The sequence below is a fragment of the Equus caballus genome, chromosome 19, assembly GCF_041296265.1.
Source record: "Equus caballus isolate H_3958 breed thoroughbred chromosome 19, TB-T2T, whole genome shotgun sequence".
NCBI lineage: Eukaryota > Metazoa > Chordata > Mammalia > Perissodactyla > Equidae > Equus > Equus caballus.
The window spans coordinates 19,741,867-19,761,491 of NC_091702.1; the positions used below are offsets into that span (position 1 = coordinate 19,741,867).

Here is a 19,625-nt window from a genome sequence, read left to right on the forward strand (position 1 = left end):
ATAGATAATGGACTATTGTGATATTCAGAAGATGTCTGCAACATTTTTGATAATTAAATACACATATATAACACAGTAGGATGCTACTCTCAAATAAAGTAACCAGAGCTCCTTGGAGAAATAGCCGGTTTCAAATTTGAAGCACAAAATACACAAGATGGGCCTTAAACATCTTATTATGGCAAAAAAGCAAGAAAGTTATAGATCATGTCCAAAGAATTAGAACGCCAACCTGAAGAAACACCCACTGACCAAAGATGGCAAAATTGAAGCATCAATAAGAATAATCATGTCATCTTTTAACAATAATGATATTCAAAAGTACACAAACAGAACCTCACCGGTCATCCTTGGAAGATGCTGAAAAGCCAAATCATTATTATGAAAACTAGCAAATAAAGGGAAAAATTCATGCAACATGTCCTGCCTTTCGGGTATAAACTATATTTCAGTGTGAGCAAATAAACAATGAGGGGAAGTTTCTCCATATAGAATTAATCCAGGTAATAAATGATGAAATAATTGAATTAGAATACATTCATTTTGCAGCCCCTAAGCAAGTAATGAATCTAAGCAACACATTATGTGCCTCCTGATAGAAATAAATGATACCATCAATGGGGGATTCTTCCTAAAGCATTGAACCTAAATATGATCAAGGCTTGGGATGTAACTATGAGTTTACAGGAAACAGAGGGGATGGAGAAAGACGTTAAACAACACCAAGGGGATAAAATCAGCAGAATCCAGACTGGAGGAAATGCCAGAGGAAAAACCACTCCGTTTCTTCCCTACATAAATTGTAATGAGAGAGAGAAAAACTTACTGACTTCGGGGGACTCTATAAATTAGAAGAGATATAAGAGGCATGTCAACCAATTGCAATGATGGATCTTATCTTCATCTTAATCCAAACAAAAAACTCTGAAAATAACGAGATAACTGGGGCAATTTGAACACTGACTGAATACTGGATAACACTAAGGATTCATTATTTTTAAAGTGTGGTGTTGAACTTATGTTTTAAAGAGTCTACTTTCTACAGATACATACTGAATGATTTACGAATAAAATGACATAATGTACAGGATTTCTTTCAAAGAATCCAAAATGAGTATAGCTGAGAGAAGATGGACCATGCGTAATAATTACTGAAGCTGAGTATATGGGGATTGATTACACCATCCTCTCTAGTGTTTTGCGTATATTTGAAACTTTCCATAACAAAAATGTATTTAGAAAACAACTACCAAGCCTGCAAGCACTCTTTCTTTTCCATGTTTCATTTTTCTGTGAGAATGAACGCTCTAATTTGAGTATCAAGTGAGACCTCTGCATGCACCTAGAATATATTATCCAGCAGTTGTGTAGACTGTGTGGGTTGGGAGTGTCTGTGTGAAAAAATGGAGTGCCCTTTCTCATACCTTGGCAAATTAGAAATACTTTTCCCATATTTTTTCTCCTCCTCAGCTTCCTGCCTACAACTCTATTCATATTGGCACATAAACTTATTTTTCCTGCCCTATGAGTCAGTCGAGTTGGTAATGCTATTCTATTTGAGCTCAAACGGCGATATCTCTACAAACAAAAGGTACCAGGGGAGTACAGGTATGTGGAGTCACCAGAACGGCCCTATCTTTATCTACAATATGTAATCCTCTGTTTGCTACACAAATTGAAATGTTAATAAGGGAGTTAAGAGAGAGAGATATCAGCAACTGCAGTTAACATTGAACTGAGTCAGGGACATCTTCCAAAATCATTGTACAGATTGCTATTCTCACTGTTGTCCTTCGCAACCCATGAAGGCATGCCATTTGATGACATATATGACATTCCAATATACGTCAAATCAGAAACTCTGAAATCCAGTGGTAAGATTGGCCTATACCTGGAGTCTTATTCCTGTTCCCCAACTCCATGGGTATGATACAGTTTTAAGAGCATAGTACGTGGCACATAGATGGGAAAAGATAACAAAGCAAGGAAATTTTCCTTTCTTTGCTTCTGCTAATCTAGTGTAAAATCCATATTGTTCCCTGGAATTATCAGCTGTCAACTAATCAGTGATAGAAAGAATAAAAAGGCAAGTGGTTCTCACAAAAGCAAATGTGACTGCTTTCATAAACATAGAAACAATCTAGCCTTCACATTTCATAGAATTTTATCCCAATTTACAGAGCTTTGCTTAGCCTTCTGGGTTTTTTCCACCTTTTACATATCAATCTTTGTTTATTGCCCCTTTTTTGGTGGGGGGATGTATTCTTTTCTCAACATTTTACATAAAAGATGCAGAACAGAATAAGATGTCATGTCAAGAAAGGATTTTTCATTTGTTTAGAGTATAAAGCAACAATATAGGGTTCCATAAAGTGGAAAATATTCGGGGAATGTAGGTTCTGCACGTGGCTAAATTATATAACCAAAAATACCACTCGGATGATCAACATCAGGTTGCGTAGTGACATGCTGTATCCATCTGGCTGAGCTACTGCAAGTGAGTTCTGAGAGTTCATCCAACGCCCGATAATTAGGTTTCCTTATTGTTTTCCACTGGATGTTTGACTGAAGGAACTAAACCGACAGTTGGTTTTGGCATTAGGTATGGTTGACTCAGGCTTACTCTCACAACTAGTAGGAGTAAGAAGCTTTCTCTACCTACGAAGTGTTACTATCCACTTCTAGTTGCTAGTAGGAAGTAAGAATGACATTTTAGTGTTCAGTCGGTCAACTTTCATTTTAGGATACTGTCCACTATTTTTGATAAAATTGAAGGGAACATACATACTTTCTGGCATAGGAGAGACTACATTACAGTACAAATACTTACCCACTGGTATTTATTAGTTTCATTTTGTTTTTTTAATTAGGCACAATTATATTTAGGAGACATGCTGTGACATTTTTTGATTACAAACCCGTTTTACCAAACATATATAAGAGATTTATTCTCTATGCAGATTTATATTAAGTAGTAAAGATGATTTTAAAGGGTACTGTGAAAGCCCTCTTAGCTCCCAAATGGTTTTCTCTCTAATAGCTAAATTGGTCTGAATTTTCAAAGCAGGAGGTTTATTCTTTTTCACTAAGTCTCCTCAAGGAATGGGTTATACTTGATGCCCTTTTAGTCATTTACGCATTAAAATGAATGACTAATATATGAAATCCTTTCTTGTAAGAGGCCTAACCAGGATAAGAGTGTACAGGGCAATCAATAGACGTGAAAGGAGAGAGAGCAAAAAGAGGCACTAAATAAAGAAAGGAAACAAAATGGTAAACTGAAATAGGTGGAGCATCCACAGCAAACTGTGAGTAACTCACACTCTGAGTAAGGCCAGCTGATACACTACCATACCCGTTTCAATACAGTGATGTTATGTTCAGCTGAAATTCGTATTAGACGATCCAAGGATCATTTCCGGATTGAAAAGCAAAGTAATGAATACAATTATTAAAACTGCTTGTAAACCAGGGCAAAAACCATTACAAGGAAACAAACAAACAAAAAAACCTCTTAGCTGGTTACATACATCTCTGATCTGAAAGACCATTTTGTAGCACAATTATCAATATAGCTTTCAAAGGGTAGGTTTCAGGGTTGCTGTTTTATTTAACAGAAATAAAAAATGTTCTTGAATTAAATTCAAAGGGCTATAAAAAGTCAACATATCACCAAAATATGATTTTCATTTTGTTAAACATAAGTACTAAAGAATTATTTCATTTAGATCACATTTGGGTTTTCCGGTTTAGGAAATTCAACATTTTCTTCACTGAGTAGGCTTCTCATATTCTTTTACATATGTGCAGTTTAGATAAATAGTTGCAACTAAGTCCAAGGGTTACACCAATCTATCAAAAGAATATCTGTCATTAAGTGAGTACCAGAACTAGTCGTTTGTTTCGCCATATAAATGTCTCTAGAGGCAGCTTTCCTGTTTGGCATATGATTACTTTAACTAGTATCACTGTTGTTCTAGCCCTCTTGATTCTTCCTTTGAGTTGAATTTACCATAACGCTAAGATTTCAGTCGTCAACAACACTACTGAAATAATAATAAACATGTTATTTCTATCTGGCATCAAAATAACTAATTCCAACTTCATTGTAAATATTTTACAGATGAGAATTTCCAGGAAAAAAGGATTTCTGAACATGTCACTAACACACTTGTCAGGTTCATTGCCGTTCCAAATTTCCCATCTGCAGACATTCTGAAAATTCAGCAGAACAGCATTTTCTCACAGAGTAAATAAACACGTTTTATAGTGCGACAAGCCATTTCTAACCTTTGCAAATCAGGAAAGACTTGGTCACATTCCTTACACTCCTGGATTGCATGTATCTCTCGGAGATCGTTTTCACCTTCGAGTTTTTGTTGGAAGTCCTCTTCCACCATTGAAAACGCTGAGTGGGGAGTGCTGCACGGGAACTTCTGATGGTCTGCTAGCTCAGCCTTGGACTCAAAGAGCTGGTCACAGTCCTCACAGCGATACTGCCGTTCTTCTGTGAAAATAATTCAGCTGTTACTAGGATGGGGAGATCAAGCAGTGCCACCACAAGCCAGCAGGTCCTACTGAGTTGTGGAAGACATAATAGAAACTATCTGGTTGCCATTTCCATCACTTCACTTTAACATGGATTAGATTAACAGACGTAAAGAAGCTAAGACAGAGCCTAGAACACGAACATAAGTGATTACTGTGGCGACAGTACAGCCTTCTTATCAGATAAAACTTTTAACTAAACCCTTCCAAGGCTTAATAGTCACAGAATATTAAAAGTAATAATGACCGCTTATTGAGCATCATCTATCTCCTCAACCCTCTACATGGATTATTGATATTCCTTAAAACCTGATGATGAGGAATCGTATGTCAGATTTTTATCCCAGTTTTCAGATGAAGCTATTGAAGTTCAGAGAAGTTCAATATAACCAGTGAGGGATTATGGGCTAGGTGGTTGTGCCAGGATTTGAACCCATCTCTGTACCATACCTTTCTCACTCTGCCATGTTACCTGGAGGGTCCCTGTCTCAGCCAGACTTAAGCCTGGTTAATGTCAGTACCCTCGGAAATGCGTTAACATTCATCATTACTCATAATGGGACACAGGAGGTTTTTAGCACCTTTCTAGGCTAATTTATGTTAGCCCAGGGTCAGTGCTAATTGGCAGAGCTTTGTTAAATAGCAAACATATCATGAATTTGCACTTAAATCAGTAAGATAAATAAATGGTAATAGCGGGGACTAGAGATAACAAGCTTACAAAGTGTCAGGTAGTGATGGTATTGTTTCTATTCTTTCCATCTGAGTAGCTTTTAGCCCACTCAGGGCTAAGCACAGATCCCACGAGACAACCACAGAAGTCTTGAAAACATCTCACAATGCTGAAAGACACTCAGGGCGACAACACGATACATAATCCGTTTTAGAAACCTACAGCCACAACCTATAGCCAGTTGTTCACTGACTGAATGTTTTTGAGGGAATATTTTTGTCATCAACCAATGCTAGGCATTTTCCTAGGGAGTGAACATATAAGAAACTCAAGAGGATACACATGTGAACAGAGTGTGATATATTTTATGACAGATGCATGCACAGGGCCTCAGGGAGCCCAGAGGAACATGCTTAATCCATCTAATCTGAGGCAAGGAGGTTCCGAAAAGGCTTTGTAATGAGGAAGAATCAGCCAGGTGAAGTGGGATGAGGCAGGACATTTCAGGCAGCAGGAACAGCATGGACCAACGATGAAGGCAAGAAAGAACGTGGCAGGCTGATGGAAAGGCAAAGCTGTAGTAAAGTATGACAGGTTTATAGGGTGTACGCAGGGGAGGAGTGGGAAATGAAGTTAGAGAGGGTAGCAGGTCACCAGGGGCTTTTTAGGGCCATGCTAAGATGGGAACAGAAAGCCACTGAAAGTTGGAAAGCCTGCTGCAGCGTGCGAAGCCAAGCAAAGAGGTCAGATGGGACACCGCTGCTATAATCCACATACGGTCCTGGTTTAGTTTAAACTAAACCAATAACAGGGGGCCTAGCAAGGTAAAGAAATTAATATGTAGAATCAATAGGGTTTATCAACTTCGGGCGTCAAGGGAGAGGGAGGCATTCTAAAATAAATCACCTCAGCTCTAAAGACAGGTTTCTCAATGGCATTAACTAGGTAATAGAAACATTTCCCATCGTCTGTTACACTATTCACATATTTAAGATCTAAATTTAGTATCTCAGCCAGCAGTCTGAACATAAACAGAAACTCCTGAGGACACAATACATGGAAAAGGCCTGGGTTTTAGAGACAGCGAAACCTTGGTTTGAACGCTGACTCTACCACTTTCTAGCCTTGTGGTCTTGGCCAATTTACTTAGCCTTACATAGCCTCAATTGCTCTATCTGTATAATGGGAATAATTCCTCGCTTACAGGTTTGATCTACGTGTAAAACATTAAATGAGAAAACAAATGGAGAGCCTATAATATCTAGCACATAGTAGGTATGCAATTCATGTTTTTATTTTCTCTTCCCTAAGAAACATTAAACCCTGGAAGCATAAAATATAAATCACCATTAAACATCATAAACATTATATACCACATATATGGTATACGTACGGATTTAGATATGGGTACGACACATCAAAAACAAAAAGCAACTGATGGGTTCAAGAGTGTTTTAAAGGTAATTTGTGAACGGCAGCCCTAAAAGAAAAATATTTGCTTCTATTTTGGCTTTATAGAATAGTAAACTATTTATATTTTAAAAAATAACTGTTTGAAAAGTTTTTTGATTTAACACTCACTAATGAAAGATGCCTTGCACCAGAGAAAGTCCAAACTAGACTTTTTATCATCTAAGCACTCTCACTGCACTCTCAGATTGGGTCAGACTCCCCATCCAGACTCCAACTCTACCGGGCTAGTTGAGAACTCTAGGTTTCTAAAACCATCTGTTTGTCAGATTGTCTAAGAAGAAAAAAATTTCCAAGAGGCTCCCCAAAATACAACTGGTAAAAATACAACTGGTATAATCTACAAAGAGGCAGAATGCAGCTCAGCCAAAGGAAAAATGTTCAAGTAAAGAGCCAGCCAACAGCAGTAGCTTCCTTTGCAGGAGCTATGGGAGCAGAAGCTGAGGTTCTCTCTTTTGGAAAGCCCGGGGATGGAAGGTGGAGCCATCCCCATCGCTCTGGTAAGTCAGGATGGGTAAACCTTCCCAGTGGTCCTTCCATCTGCAAAACATTCTAAAGACACCTCTGCATTATGTTGAATCAAATCACATTATATTAGGAGAGAGACATAGGAAAGAGAAAGAAGAAAGCATTAAATTCTCATCCCAATGATATAAATCAATACAGGTACAATCTTCCTTCATCTTACCTGAACATATATCACCAGTAATTAGAATTCTTTTTTATCCCCCCTTCATTTGATTTAGAATAGATCTCTGGCAAATAAAAATTCCTCTAGCCCTAAAATTTCCTCATCTGTACTTTTCTCCCAATCCCCATCCTCCCAACCCCCTCCCATATGGTCATGCTGGCTAGGATTTTACTCAGGTAGAAACACTTTTCCCAGGAATAGAACTCTAGATAGGAGAAATATCCACTAGATTTCCGAAAGTCCAAAACCAAGGTCCCTGGAATGACTGTCGTACAGTGAAAGGATTCTCACCATAGTCTAAGGCATTGACAAAACGCTTAACTATGTGATGTCTCAGTCCAAATATTCAAAATTCCTCTGACCTCCACTTGAGGGAAGACCTCTACTTACTTGAGCTTCACCATAATATTAGCCAGATGTCAAGAAATAGCCTCTCTAAAAGAAGGAATGAAAACTGACACTGAATAGTCAGGGAAACTAACAAACATCAAGTGTGATGGACCCTTTTGGATGGTCCACCACGGTCTTTAAATGAAGGCCATGAAGATGGTGGCATAAGTGGCACTAACCGTGGATATCCGGCGCCATAGTTTCATGGGGATAATCTTCACTCTTCATGAACAGCAAGAGCTCCTCTCCCGGTGCAATGTCTGCCACTACTCTATAAAAGATCTTCAGAAGACAAAGGAAGGGTTGGGTGGGAAAGAGAATGAGAAGTGAATACCAAGAAAAAACAAGATATACACTAAGATATCTGTACATTTTCTCCTACCTTAACAAAAATGTTCCTCTTTATTTTTATCAAAAGAATTATGACTTCCAGTTTAAATACTGAAAATTAGCCCTCTGATGATAAATGGAAAGCTGTGACTCTCATGCCAATTCACAAATCTTTTCCAAATCCTACTTCACAAATCAAACTTTCTTAATGCAAGGCTTGCTGTGTCACATATACCCTGTGTAATGTTTAACAAAGAACTCTCCCTTCTCTGAATTCCTCACTCGAGTGAACCACACATACTCACAGAGTTGACTGAGTCCTGTGTTCTCCAGCAGTGGCAGAGCTAAGGGTGGCAGGGGCACAATTACCCCCTTGAGTGTGTTCTCCAGAGTAGCACCTTCTCAACAAGGTGTTTTTAAAATATTAGGTTGGAAAGACATGACAGAAAGAATCAGGACAGCAAGAGCATATTTTGTTTTTTAAAAACTTAATCCCTCTCTCACCGATCAGAAGGGGTGTGCCAGATCCAGGACCTGCCCTCAAGCCCCAGCTTCTGATCCCACTCTTTGAAAGCAGGCATTATGCCTTTAATTGACTCATTTACAGGGGTTTTGGGGGCTGGTGCTTATTCCGCTTGCTTTCTAGCAAAATGCCAAGGAGAAGAAGGATTTAATAAATCTGTTAATGACTGACTAAAAAGCGGTGGGGCAAGTGAGGAAAGAACTCTGACCTATAATTTCCAAGAGCTGTCTACCTACTCCTAACCAGCTCTGTGACCTTGGGCAAGTCATTGCCCAATTTACTTTCCCAGGCGTCAAGGGTTTTTCATTTATAAAAGCGTTTAATTTACAGATCTACAAATATCAAATCACGATGTTAGACACCTGAAACTAATAAAATGTTATATGTCAATTATATTTTAATTAAAAAAGCATTTAATCATGAAAATACTTAAGGTGCTTATTCATTGTACCATAAAAATGTTCTTACTTCTTAATTTTATTCTAAGATTACTTATTTATTCTGTAACCAGATAGAGATTATGGAAGAAAGAATGAAGTTATACAACTGGTGAAAATGAGACCAATTACACTCACTCCCACACAAGAACAATGCCACCAAAAGCAGCAACAAAACTACGGATCCAGTTCTGCTCAGTCTCAATCTAATGGGGAGAAAAATCACGTGACACAAACTGGTACACCCTACTGAGACACGGGAAGGATATATTTTTAGAAGACATTGCTCTAACTATGGTTTGCTGCAAGACCATTTGATATTCCAAACTGAGAAAAGTTGACTAAATTATCGTCTTACAAGATCATTGGAAATGGGCATAACTTTAACTGTATTTATCTATTTATCTTTTGAAAAGCAAAAGATTAAACACATTAAACACAAGTACGTGCCCCTTTATTCCAGTAGGTGGCTCTGAAGTCCAGTTGTTTATTTTTCTATAAAAAAACCAGAGCACAAAATTGTGCTAAATTCAAAAAATAACTCAATGAGGAGTATTTTCTGCTTAGTTTATTTCCTGTCAAAATAAAATCATTTTTTTCATTCAACAGTAATCTAACCAGGTGACGTTGGCGTATAAAAAAACAAAGCCAAACATAAAGTGTTGCTATAATACGTTATAATACAACATAAGATTCTTTACATCTATCCATAGATAGAAGTAGACTATCTTAGGAAAATTACTCCTTGTTATGTGCTGTTTCTTATAAAAACTAGCAAATTCATAGTTTGTATCTTGTTAACTGTAACCTTCACATTTTCCCTTCTTTGGAAGTATACTGAGGGAAACAGTTCTGCTCAAAAAGCTACCAGATTAAAAAGAAAATTAGTGTGAGTTTGCTTTTCCCCCTAAACCTTCCAGTTAAATGCTTATAAGTACCCTGTTTCACACTGGAGTTCTATTTCCCCTTAGAAAACAATGGACTTCTCTCAACCGCCTGAATCACCTCTTTTTTTGGCATCTCTCAAAGGTTTAACTTATTAGCTTCCTTTCCAACAACATGTTGACATTTGAATTGTGACATATTAGAACTTTTTGGTGGCTTCTCGGAAATAGTGAGGTTAAAGAGACAATACCCTGTAAGACCGTAAAACAGTGCAATTGTCTCTTTTGGGGAATGCTGCTTAGACACACACGCCAGATCATTTTAAGAAAGTATTATGATATCATTATTTCTTTGTGGTCCACTATTAATCATGTCTCCTTTAATTCCATTTTAGATTTACTCCATCCAATGTGAACAGTCCAAGAAACAAAAGAAAATGATGGATACATGGTAACTATATATTATAAAGACAATTCTCTTTGCCAGGACATAGATCACTATCGTAATTTCCCTTTAAGTGTCCAGATTGTCATGTGAAGAATATTGAGTGCATAAAAAATAAAAGACACGGAAGAGTGTTGATGTTGGCTTTATTTACTGGAGGTAAAAGGTGACATTCCAGGCCATGAAAGGCAAGGCAAAGCAGAGTGGGTTTTAACTTCAGGGTGTTCTTTTCGATTTTAAGTGAATTTTTATGGTGCTCATGAAACTGAGGTTTGAAAAGAACTGGCAAGCGCCAGACGTAATGAGGGCAGATTCTGGGCATGCTTCCCCATATAGCAATAAGAATGTGCCTCTAAGTCCCATCTACCACACCCTCACAAATCTAGGGGTTTTTTTCAAGGTGTTGCTACCACTTGCAATCCTCCTTATATCTCGTCTCTTAGGATCTTAGAGAGACAAGTAAAATTCTGTTTTTCCTCCTATAATTACAACAGCCCAAAAGCATGATTTAAATACTTGAATCCAGAGATGTCTACGTATAAAGTTAGTTTACATTCTAGCAATAATAATACGCCAGCAGGCATTTGAGAAGTGAGAGGAGTAGTTCAAACAAAACATAATGACAATCTGTTGCCTCAAAACAAGTATGTGAAAGAATGACGGAATATAATCTTGGGGGAATCAGGTCTTTCAGAAAATAAGATATCACATGAATGCTTTTATGTTATAAAATAGATCTTTCAGCAAATAAATACAATAAAGAACAGAAGTGATCTATGCAGATTTTCCAGTAGGTTGGTATATTAAGTATGCTTGACCACACTTACAAAAATACAGTCATAATGTCTTCAAAATCAGTGTATCCTCCAAATCTCAGTTATACTGAGGTCCTATGAATTATATGTCATCTGAGTTACGTACCAGAAGTAGAGACACTGCTAATATAAATTCTCTGGTTTTTGTGTTGGAGAAACCTAGAGGGGGATCAATTATTCTTCTAAATTCCATACAAGAGTTAGCAGGTCTCCTCTCCCATCAGGGGTTTTATGGAAAAAGCTACCTGTATTCAAAATAAAAACGCTCTGGACGGGGATTTTGTGATGAATTCAACTCAAATATATAAAGAGGGACTCAAAAGTCTCAAACACTTAGAAACAGTTTGAATTGATACAAAAGGGTTCTTGATTTATTATTTTGCTACATCTCTCTCAGATTGCTTTATTAGAAGGAAAGATCTCAATTCCTCCCAATATAAGGTAAAAGATAAGAAGAATGGGGCTTTATAATATAAGAAAATAGGATTACATGGAAATTCCAATTTTTAAAAAATCATGATAAATATTTTAAAACTGTGTTAAATCCTCTAGAGTTTATTATTTGGAAGCTAATACCAAATTCCAGAAGCAGAACATGATATGAACATGACGTAACATGACCATACATTTGAAACTTCAAAGTCAAAGTGGTCTTTTCATTTTATCACATAAAAATTTAATTTTCCCAGTGTCTTTCTGGACTCTTTATTTTTCCAGAAAGCTATATTTCTATCTCTGTAAGTATGATATTATATTTGGATCTCTGGATACTTCAATTTATAAGAATAAATATTTCTGGTAAATGTTTTAGTAACAAACCCTTTTGTATTTTTTATTTATTTGCTAAAATAGCACACCAGTGAAATTTCTGAATATGTTTTCCCAATTCTAAATCATTCAGATATTCAAATAGTTGAAAATAAAAGTAGAAATTCAAATTCAGATATCTGAAAATAAAAGTAGAAACCCCCATAATTGTTCACTTTGTTACTAATAGTGAAATTCACAATTTAAGGCATAAATACGATTATACATGTATATAGTAATTACTCTACACAAAATTAGTATACTTAATTTATTTTAATTAAATCTTGAAGTCAGTTCCAAATGCCGAAAGAATATCCATTCAGTTAATACCAGAAGGCCAACCTAGGTATAAAAGGCAGTGGGGATATGGATTTGACCTAATAAATTTTAGACTTTCGAAAGGTATATTTTCACATGATATTATGTATAAACATATATGTGCTTGGATATGGCATATATTTTATATGTGACAAATAAACGTGGCAAAGTATACGTTTGGGGGAAATTTTTAAATTTACATAATATATTTGCAATCTCATATTTTACAATTAATATAAATAAACGTTTAATGGCATATGATTAATTCTAATTATAAATTATATAATCTATATGTAAGCATACATTATATATTGCATATTGTATGTAATATATATGTTTTACATAATTATATATTACCTATAGTTGGAATTGGAATTTATCACATTTCACTAAATATTCATTTTCTTTTGCTTTTAAGCCCAAGAGGACCGCCATTAAAGAGAGTATGGACACTTACAAGCATTCTGATAGGAAAGTTAATAGGCTATAAAAGACTTTCAGACTAATTCTATTTTATGCTGTCAGGGCCTGTGTTCAACCTAATCCTCCATCAAACTGATGATGCTACCATTTGTATTTATAAATGGTAATAATGTGGACTCTTGTTTATTAGCCTATAAAATAGAAAAATCCAGAATCTGTCAGACCAGCCTTGCTGTCTAGTTTGCTATACTTGGATCGATTTAAAGTATTATGTTTGCACTATTGAAACAGAAGAAAAATTCACTGTGCAAGAAGGAAAACAAGAAAGAAAGAAAACACATCCTTTACTTTTAAAAAGATGAACAAGGCCTCATTGTTATGGATCCCCGTTTATTTTTCCTGGTCAAGCACTGGAAGTTTTATTTATGCTTAATAGACTGCATTTGGCATGCCTAAAAATGACAGAAGTGTGAATTATGAATGACCTTCAACCTATTCAGGAAGTTGTAATAATTGAAATAATAGAGAAACATACTCCTGCAAAATCTGTACTGAGAGACAACTCTTTCAGACGATTGCTCTTTTCACTTTGAAGTTGACAGTTGATTTCTTCCTCTCCCAGCTCCCAAGATTCAGCCTGAACGCTTCATTTTCTATAGCTTCACTCAAGCTACCACTCCGAAGACTAGGACAAGCTGAACGGAACTTGAACATTGGGATGGTGGTTGGGAGGGGAGATAGTTGACAGTTTGCCCATCTGAACAAAGTCAACATTTGATATGAACACATCTGTCAGTCTTGGTGCTGCAGAGAGGTGACATAAAGTCCATGGAGACAATGTGTACATATGCACTGGCTTTAGGAAATACAGCCTCGACCCCTGATCTACCCACAGTAAAGTGGGAAACCCCAATTCAGGGGGGCAGGAGAGATGTCAAGTTTTTAGCCTCTGGAAGAAGAACCCCATTATACATTCTAAGCCTAATTAGTAAGAGATAACTAGAAGTGTCTTCAGCAGACAGAGATTGATGACAGAAAGTAAAGATATTTGTCCAACGGAATAAAAGCTTTATCATGGCCAAGCTTTGCCAAAGCAAACCAACCTTAATTTCCTTAGTTTCTCCTGTATTTGTCTTTAGGGTGACAGTCTAAAGACTAGAAAATGTTAATTGAGAAACATCAGGCACTGTCTTCTATACCTGCTTCCAAAATGAAAAGTATGTATCCATTGGTTATTTTCAGGCCAAAAAATTAATGCAGGAGAAGTGTTTCCCACCACATTTTTCTCTCTTTGTTAATAACATGAAGAGAAAACCAAGTATAATTTATTGGATGAAACAAAATAGAATTGACTATTGGTTTTAGTTTGCATAAATAGGGCAGTGATGAGGTCCACTTGTTATCATACCTGGAGCCTAGAGTGCCCCCACTCTGGAAGCCTTGCAAGTTGTCCCTTCAAGGAATCTCTAAGGATTTCTCTATAGACCCCACAGGAAATCCCCCTTAGCTACCTGTCTTTCATGTGGCCATTTTGTCTGATTCTATGAAAACTGATCATTCTGAACAGTTTCAGAATGTTTTCCATCATTACATGATGAGAAAGCTGAAGTTCATCTTTGGGTTCTTCACTAGGCTGGTGCTTTTCTTGTGTCCTTGACCAACACATTCTCCTCCTTGATGGCTTGTAATGCATTTTGACCACAATCCTCGTGGCACCATTCCAGAAACAACTGGAGTCTAGTATGACTGTGATGCTCTGAGATCTTCCTGCATGAAAGGTGTTGTGTACATGCAAACATTAATTACTTAAAATGTGCACAGAATGCTTCAGGTCATCTTCATTTTCAACTTATGTGGTCTGTGAATCTCAATAAAACTCCTAGTCTGTGTAGGGGTACGGCAGCATTGCATCCCGGGCATTATTACATGAGGGAAACTTTTGTAAGTTTTTTTTTGGGGGGGGGGGAGCTGCTGTTTGTTTTATCATGTAAATATCAAATGGCAAACTGTGTCTGAGACAGTTTCATCTTCGGGTGAAGGAAGTAACTTATCAGCCAGACAACATCCCCCCAAATACAGCTTAGGCACTGATCACAAAGCCAGCCTCTGGGTATTGCCAGCTGGCATTCATCTTAAAACAGCAGAGCATAACTTTGGTATAAAAGTGGAACTTGACTTAAAAGCAAAGCAAAGAAAATGCCCAAAGCCAATAATAATTTTAACATCAAAAGAGGTCACAGAAAATGTGGGCAGAAATCCTTGTAAAGGAAGAGCAAATTAACAAATTACCTGACAGTTGATGCAAACATTTTTAAAAAGTGGAAAGAGGCTAACAAATTACATTTTGTTTTTTACATAGCTGATCTTCCCTGCTTTTTTTTTCACAAATCACATTAACTGAATGATGCAGGAAAACTTATTTTTTTTTCCTCAGTAAAAAGCCAAAGAAAATAACTTGATAATTGAGCCCATAATAAGCTTGCAATAATAATAGTGCTCTGGTGTCACAGCAGTCTGATAGAACCACTGACGTGGACCTGAGGAGAGGGAAAGCGGGTGTGCCAATTCAGCCATGAACGTCCTGGAAGCAGTTAAAACTTTATAAGGTAAAGCACAAACGAGAACAATGTCTGTTCCAACTGAAAACACTGTAGAATCTTGCTGCTGTTCATTAACCACAAGAGAGCTGGCAGAGTCCTCTACGTGAATTCTGACCTTGTACTCTCTGAGAGGCGCTCATTCTTCTCTATCTTATTTCTTCAAAATATACATCAGGCCTTCCACAACCTCTTATCGACACATTTTTCTGTATTCAGAGTGAACAGCAGACTTCTCTCATTCTACTTGCTAAATACTGTCAAGGGCCTGTTTAAAAATAAAAGGACTTATCACCTGTGTAAATGACAAGATTAATAACTTCTTGGGTTTCTGAGAACTTCATTCCACTTGTAGACCATGCTAGGGCAGGCCAGGAGTGTGAATGAAATCGTGCTCCTTCCTATGATGCAGAATACATTCACACGTATAAAATGCTACTACAAAGCACACGCCCAGATCGTTCTAATTGTCATGAGTGGAAAGACAGGTCTTGTTTAAGTCTAAATAGCCGGCTAAATACGTGAACTGTGCCTTAGTGATCTGGCTGGTTACAACCAATATGGTTTCACCACAAAGAAGTATTCGAGGAAAACTTGTGTGCAAAGAGTTATTCCATTAGTACACGAAACGTGTGAACATGTCATAGATGAGAGCTGGCCTTGTTTGAGGTGGATAGGGTGTCTGTCATTCATCTTGCCTTTGATTTAGGTGGTGGCCATAGAAATGCGGAGGTATGAAGAAACTTATCAAAGGATGAGGGAAAGGTGGGATCAGGTGACACCGAATGTAAACCAACACACTACATCCACCCATCAAAATGGTTTGTAAAAGTAAGATATCTGCAAGACGTCAAAGGAAAGGACATCAAAATATCCAGGAAAAAAAACCTCAGTAAATCAGCTCTGTGTTTGGCCTACTTCACATTAAGCACATAGGTGCTTCCAGATGTAAATGAAACCTCTGAATCATTAATAAACCTTTTTCATGCTGCCGCTGCATATTTGGTCCTCTTGAGGACTGTTCTGGAAAGAGCTTTCGTCATCCAACTCTCTGCTTTTGCTCTTGCCCTGCTCTACCTCTCAGTGCCAGTTCTTGCTCCTGAAAGCAAACAGGGACAATTTCAGATTGTTCAAATGTAAAAATATTGGAGGATTGTCTGTCTCAGTAAGAATTTCCAGCTAAACTCTGTGCCACAGCAGTACAGCTACAGAGCACTGTACAGAAACTTTTAGGAACATGGGAAAAAATAATTAGGACTTCAAGGATAAAGAAACTTATGTGTTTTTAATGGATCTCCTATTTTAGGGCTTGAGTGTGATTGTGGTCTTAATTTACTAGTGTCTTTGGTGCGGTCTTCCTCTACAAAGATAAATTACTACAGCTAGTACCATATTTTCAGGGGGGAATAAGGATATCAGTCAGAAGCTGCAGCTACTTAGAAATTATGGTTTAGCAGCTATTCCAGTGTTTTCAGAATTTCTATCTCCAAAAACATTACTGCAGTAATTTTGAAAACATGAAATAAGAGAGACATCTAAAAACAATAAACTCAAGTCTTTCTAGGCAGCATTGTCAAGAAAGAAAGCTGCCACAAAACTAACTCTGGTCTGAAAAAATAATCTGAAATAAAATAACTTGCAGAAATCTCTTGGAAAATTTAAACTCAAGAAAATCCCCTCAAATAAAATGCTTGTAGAGAGTTTTTAGGAACACGTTAACTGAATGGCTTTTGTTTTTATTATACAAAATAGATTACATCCTTTATCAACTTTACTTGAAAATCAAAATCCATGCTGTTTCTAAGTACTTCTCTACCCCTAAATAAATCAAATATGAGTTTTATCCAGTATACATGTTTTCACTGTCCCAGTATCATCAATCTGTATTATCATCTTAGCAAGTACATTTATTCTCTTCTATGGAACTCCTCCACATCATTATAGAATTGGTCCAAATTGATTCAACTTTATCATTAACAGTAGAATTTTAAAAATGTGTGTCTTTGCAAAAATAAACTATAATTTATACACTCTAGTTTCGTTCTAGGTCATCTTTTCCCCTCTTTGTTAGATGCCCTAATTACTACAATGACTATATTGCAGTTGAAAGATTCATCTGAAATTCTTCCTTTTCATAGGCCAGGACTTATACCTGTCTTGTTGTTAACATTCATTTTACAAACTTGAGCTTTATCTGAGAATTAGAGCAAAGAGAAACCCTTCTTACAATTTCCTGTAGATTGCCTCATTTGCTTTTGTGTTGTGCAGGTGAGTTGACGTTGTTAATGTTTAATAACCACTCCTGATCCAGGGTCTCTCTTTATATCTGAATATTAAATAATATCTCACATAACGGGAGTATTCATTATGTGATGAGTTGTGCTTATTCACCATTTGGCAGGTCCTATTCCTCATGGAAAAAGAGAACGAAAAAATAGACCTGGAGAATCTCTTTAGTCAGCTCTTTTATCATTGTACCTAGCACAGCATTCATGTTTCAAAGCAGTCTAGAATTGCTAGCCTTAATTGGCTTTTAGAAATATGCATACAAGCTTATAAATGAATATGTTTATAATGCATGCACACACTCTTTGGGTGTCTGTTCTCTTTTTTCTTGTCAACGGGACTGTGTGACTGTATGCACATATGCCTAACAAACAAATCTGACTTTTACCTCTGACTTTGTGGGTGAACTTATTTGACCATGTAATGTCAGTTTCACAGTTATGTTATTTGGTATGCACTCTGTTCCCATCTTAGATTTCTGTCAGCATAGTACATAACTTTAAAATGAGTACTTACAGAAATAATAGGTATGGTCTAATATTGGCCTTTTATGTTTTCCCTGATTAACTATTTTCCCTGGTTCTTCAGTTAAAACAAGCAAACATGCTATTCATTAAGGTATGAAACCAGCATATTTTCTTTTGAAAACAATGCATTTTACAAGGTGTACCTCAAGAGCAACTATGCTAAAATTATAAATGCCTACTCTAATAAGCAACCTACTGCATGGTTAGGAACAGCAAAACAGTTTCCCTTTTTTAATGCAATCAAGATTCCCAATGACAAGAATATAGTTATTATAAAATATTAGACACACAACCACTAAATGAAAAAACGAATTGGCCGTAAGTCCCATTCTTAAACCATCTTTTCACTCATCCTACAACAGTTTTATCTGTCTAAGGAAATAGCTCCTATTGTCAGTAAATACGGATAGCAAATAATTATTATAATACAATTACATTATTTCATCTTATAGTTGCCTTTTGAGGTCCTCCAGATCATTTTCTTCAGGAAATATAACATGAACAATTCATTCATTTACAACACCTATGTATTTCCCACATCTGTAAATAGTGGGTAATCAAAAATGTTTGTTGTTGATATTGACAGTTACTCACATGATAGACTTGGGATATTTTCTGCTCACAATCAATAGCTAATTTAATAATGTTTTCCTTTGTCAATAATGCCTCTTGTTTTCTTACGGCAAAGGGAAAAAAACAATTGATTGGTTTATTATTTTTGATGTATGTTGAAGATTTTCAAATGATTCTCATTTAAACCTAATTTTACAATTTACTACCTCTTATATAGTTGAGTCATTAAAAATTATCTGGTAGCTGGTAAAATGCCAAAGAATAATCTCATAACGATGATTGAAATAGAGTCTTAGACCATATGACGCTAGCATTACTTAACAGCTTTCAATTGGAAACATCTAACTTGAACTTTCCTTTTTCTTGGTGGTGATTTTCATAGTAGGTTTGCCAAGCAACCATTTTAGTACGGTCTTTGAAACATATTTGATTTAGGTAACCATTGGGTTAAAAGAAAGAAATGATGATAACATAATTAAATGCTAACCCAACAATGTTTTTAAAACAAAAATTAACAGGCTGAACTTCTTGTTGTTTTAAATATTGCCATACTAAGTTACAAGATTCATAACCTAACTTTATTGAGTGCAAAATATGTTTCATGATATTTTCATGATTTCTATTTCATAGTCATTGTTATTAAAGTTAGCCCCACTGTATGGGCCTCCATAAAGCATTTTCAGCACTGATATTTTTAATCTTTTTCACATATACAAAAAGAGAGTATTTTGACTAATCTAAAGGGGTTTCTCATTTATAATTAGGCAAATCAATATAAAATGCATAATCAGATACGTCCGCACATAGATCATATCTACCTACTATTTCGAATAAAATCTATATAATATTTCAAGTGTATCACTTCCAATTTCTATATAAATTCATAGT

At 36.4% G+C, this 19,625-nt stretch overlaps 1 protein-coding gene across 34 annotated transcripts in view; it reads right to left on the reverse strand.

Annotated features, from left to right (window-relative positions):
• MECOM (MDS1 and EVI1 complex locus) overlaps positions 1-19,625 on the reverse strand; it is a 534,617-nt gene that overhangs the window by 38,751 nt on the left and 476,241 nt on the right. For all 34 annotated transcript variants that reach the window (XM_070242597.1, XM_070242584.1, XM_005601789.4 and 31 more), the window contains 2 exons: positions 7,952-8,054; positions 4,291-4,507 (listed from right to left, as the gene is read on the reverse strand). In XM_070242597.1, coding sequence (XP_070098698.1) covers positions 4,291-4,507; positions 7,952-8,054 — 320 coding nt within the window. The remainder of the gene's footprint in view (positions 1-4,290; positions 4,508-7,951; positions 8,055-19,625) is intronic.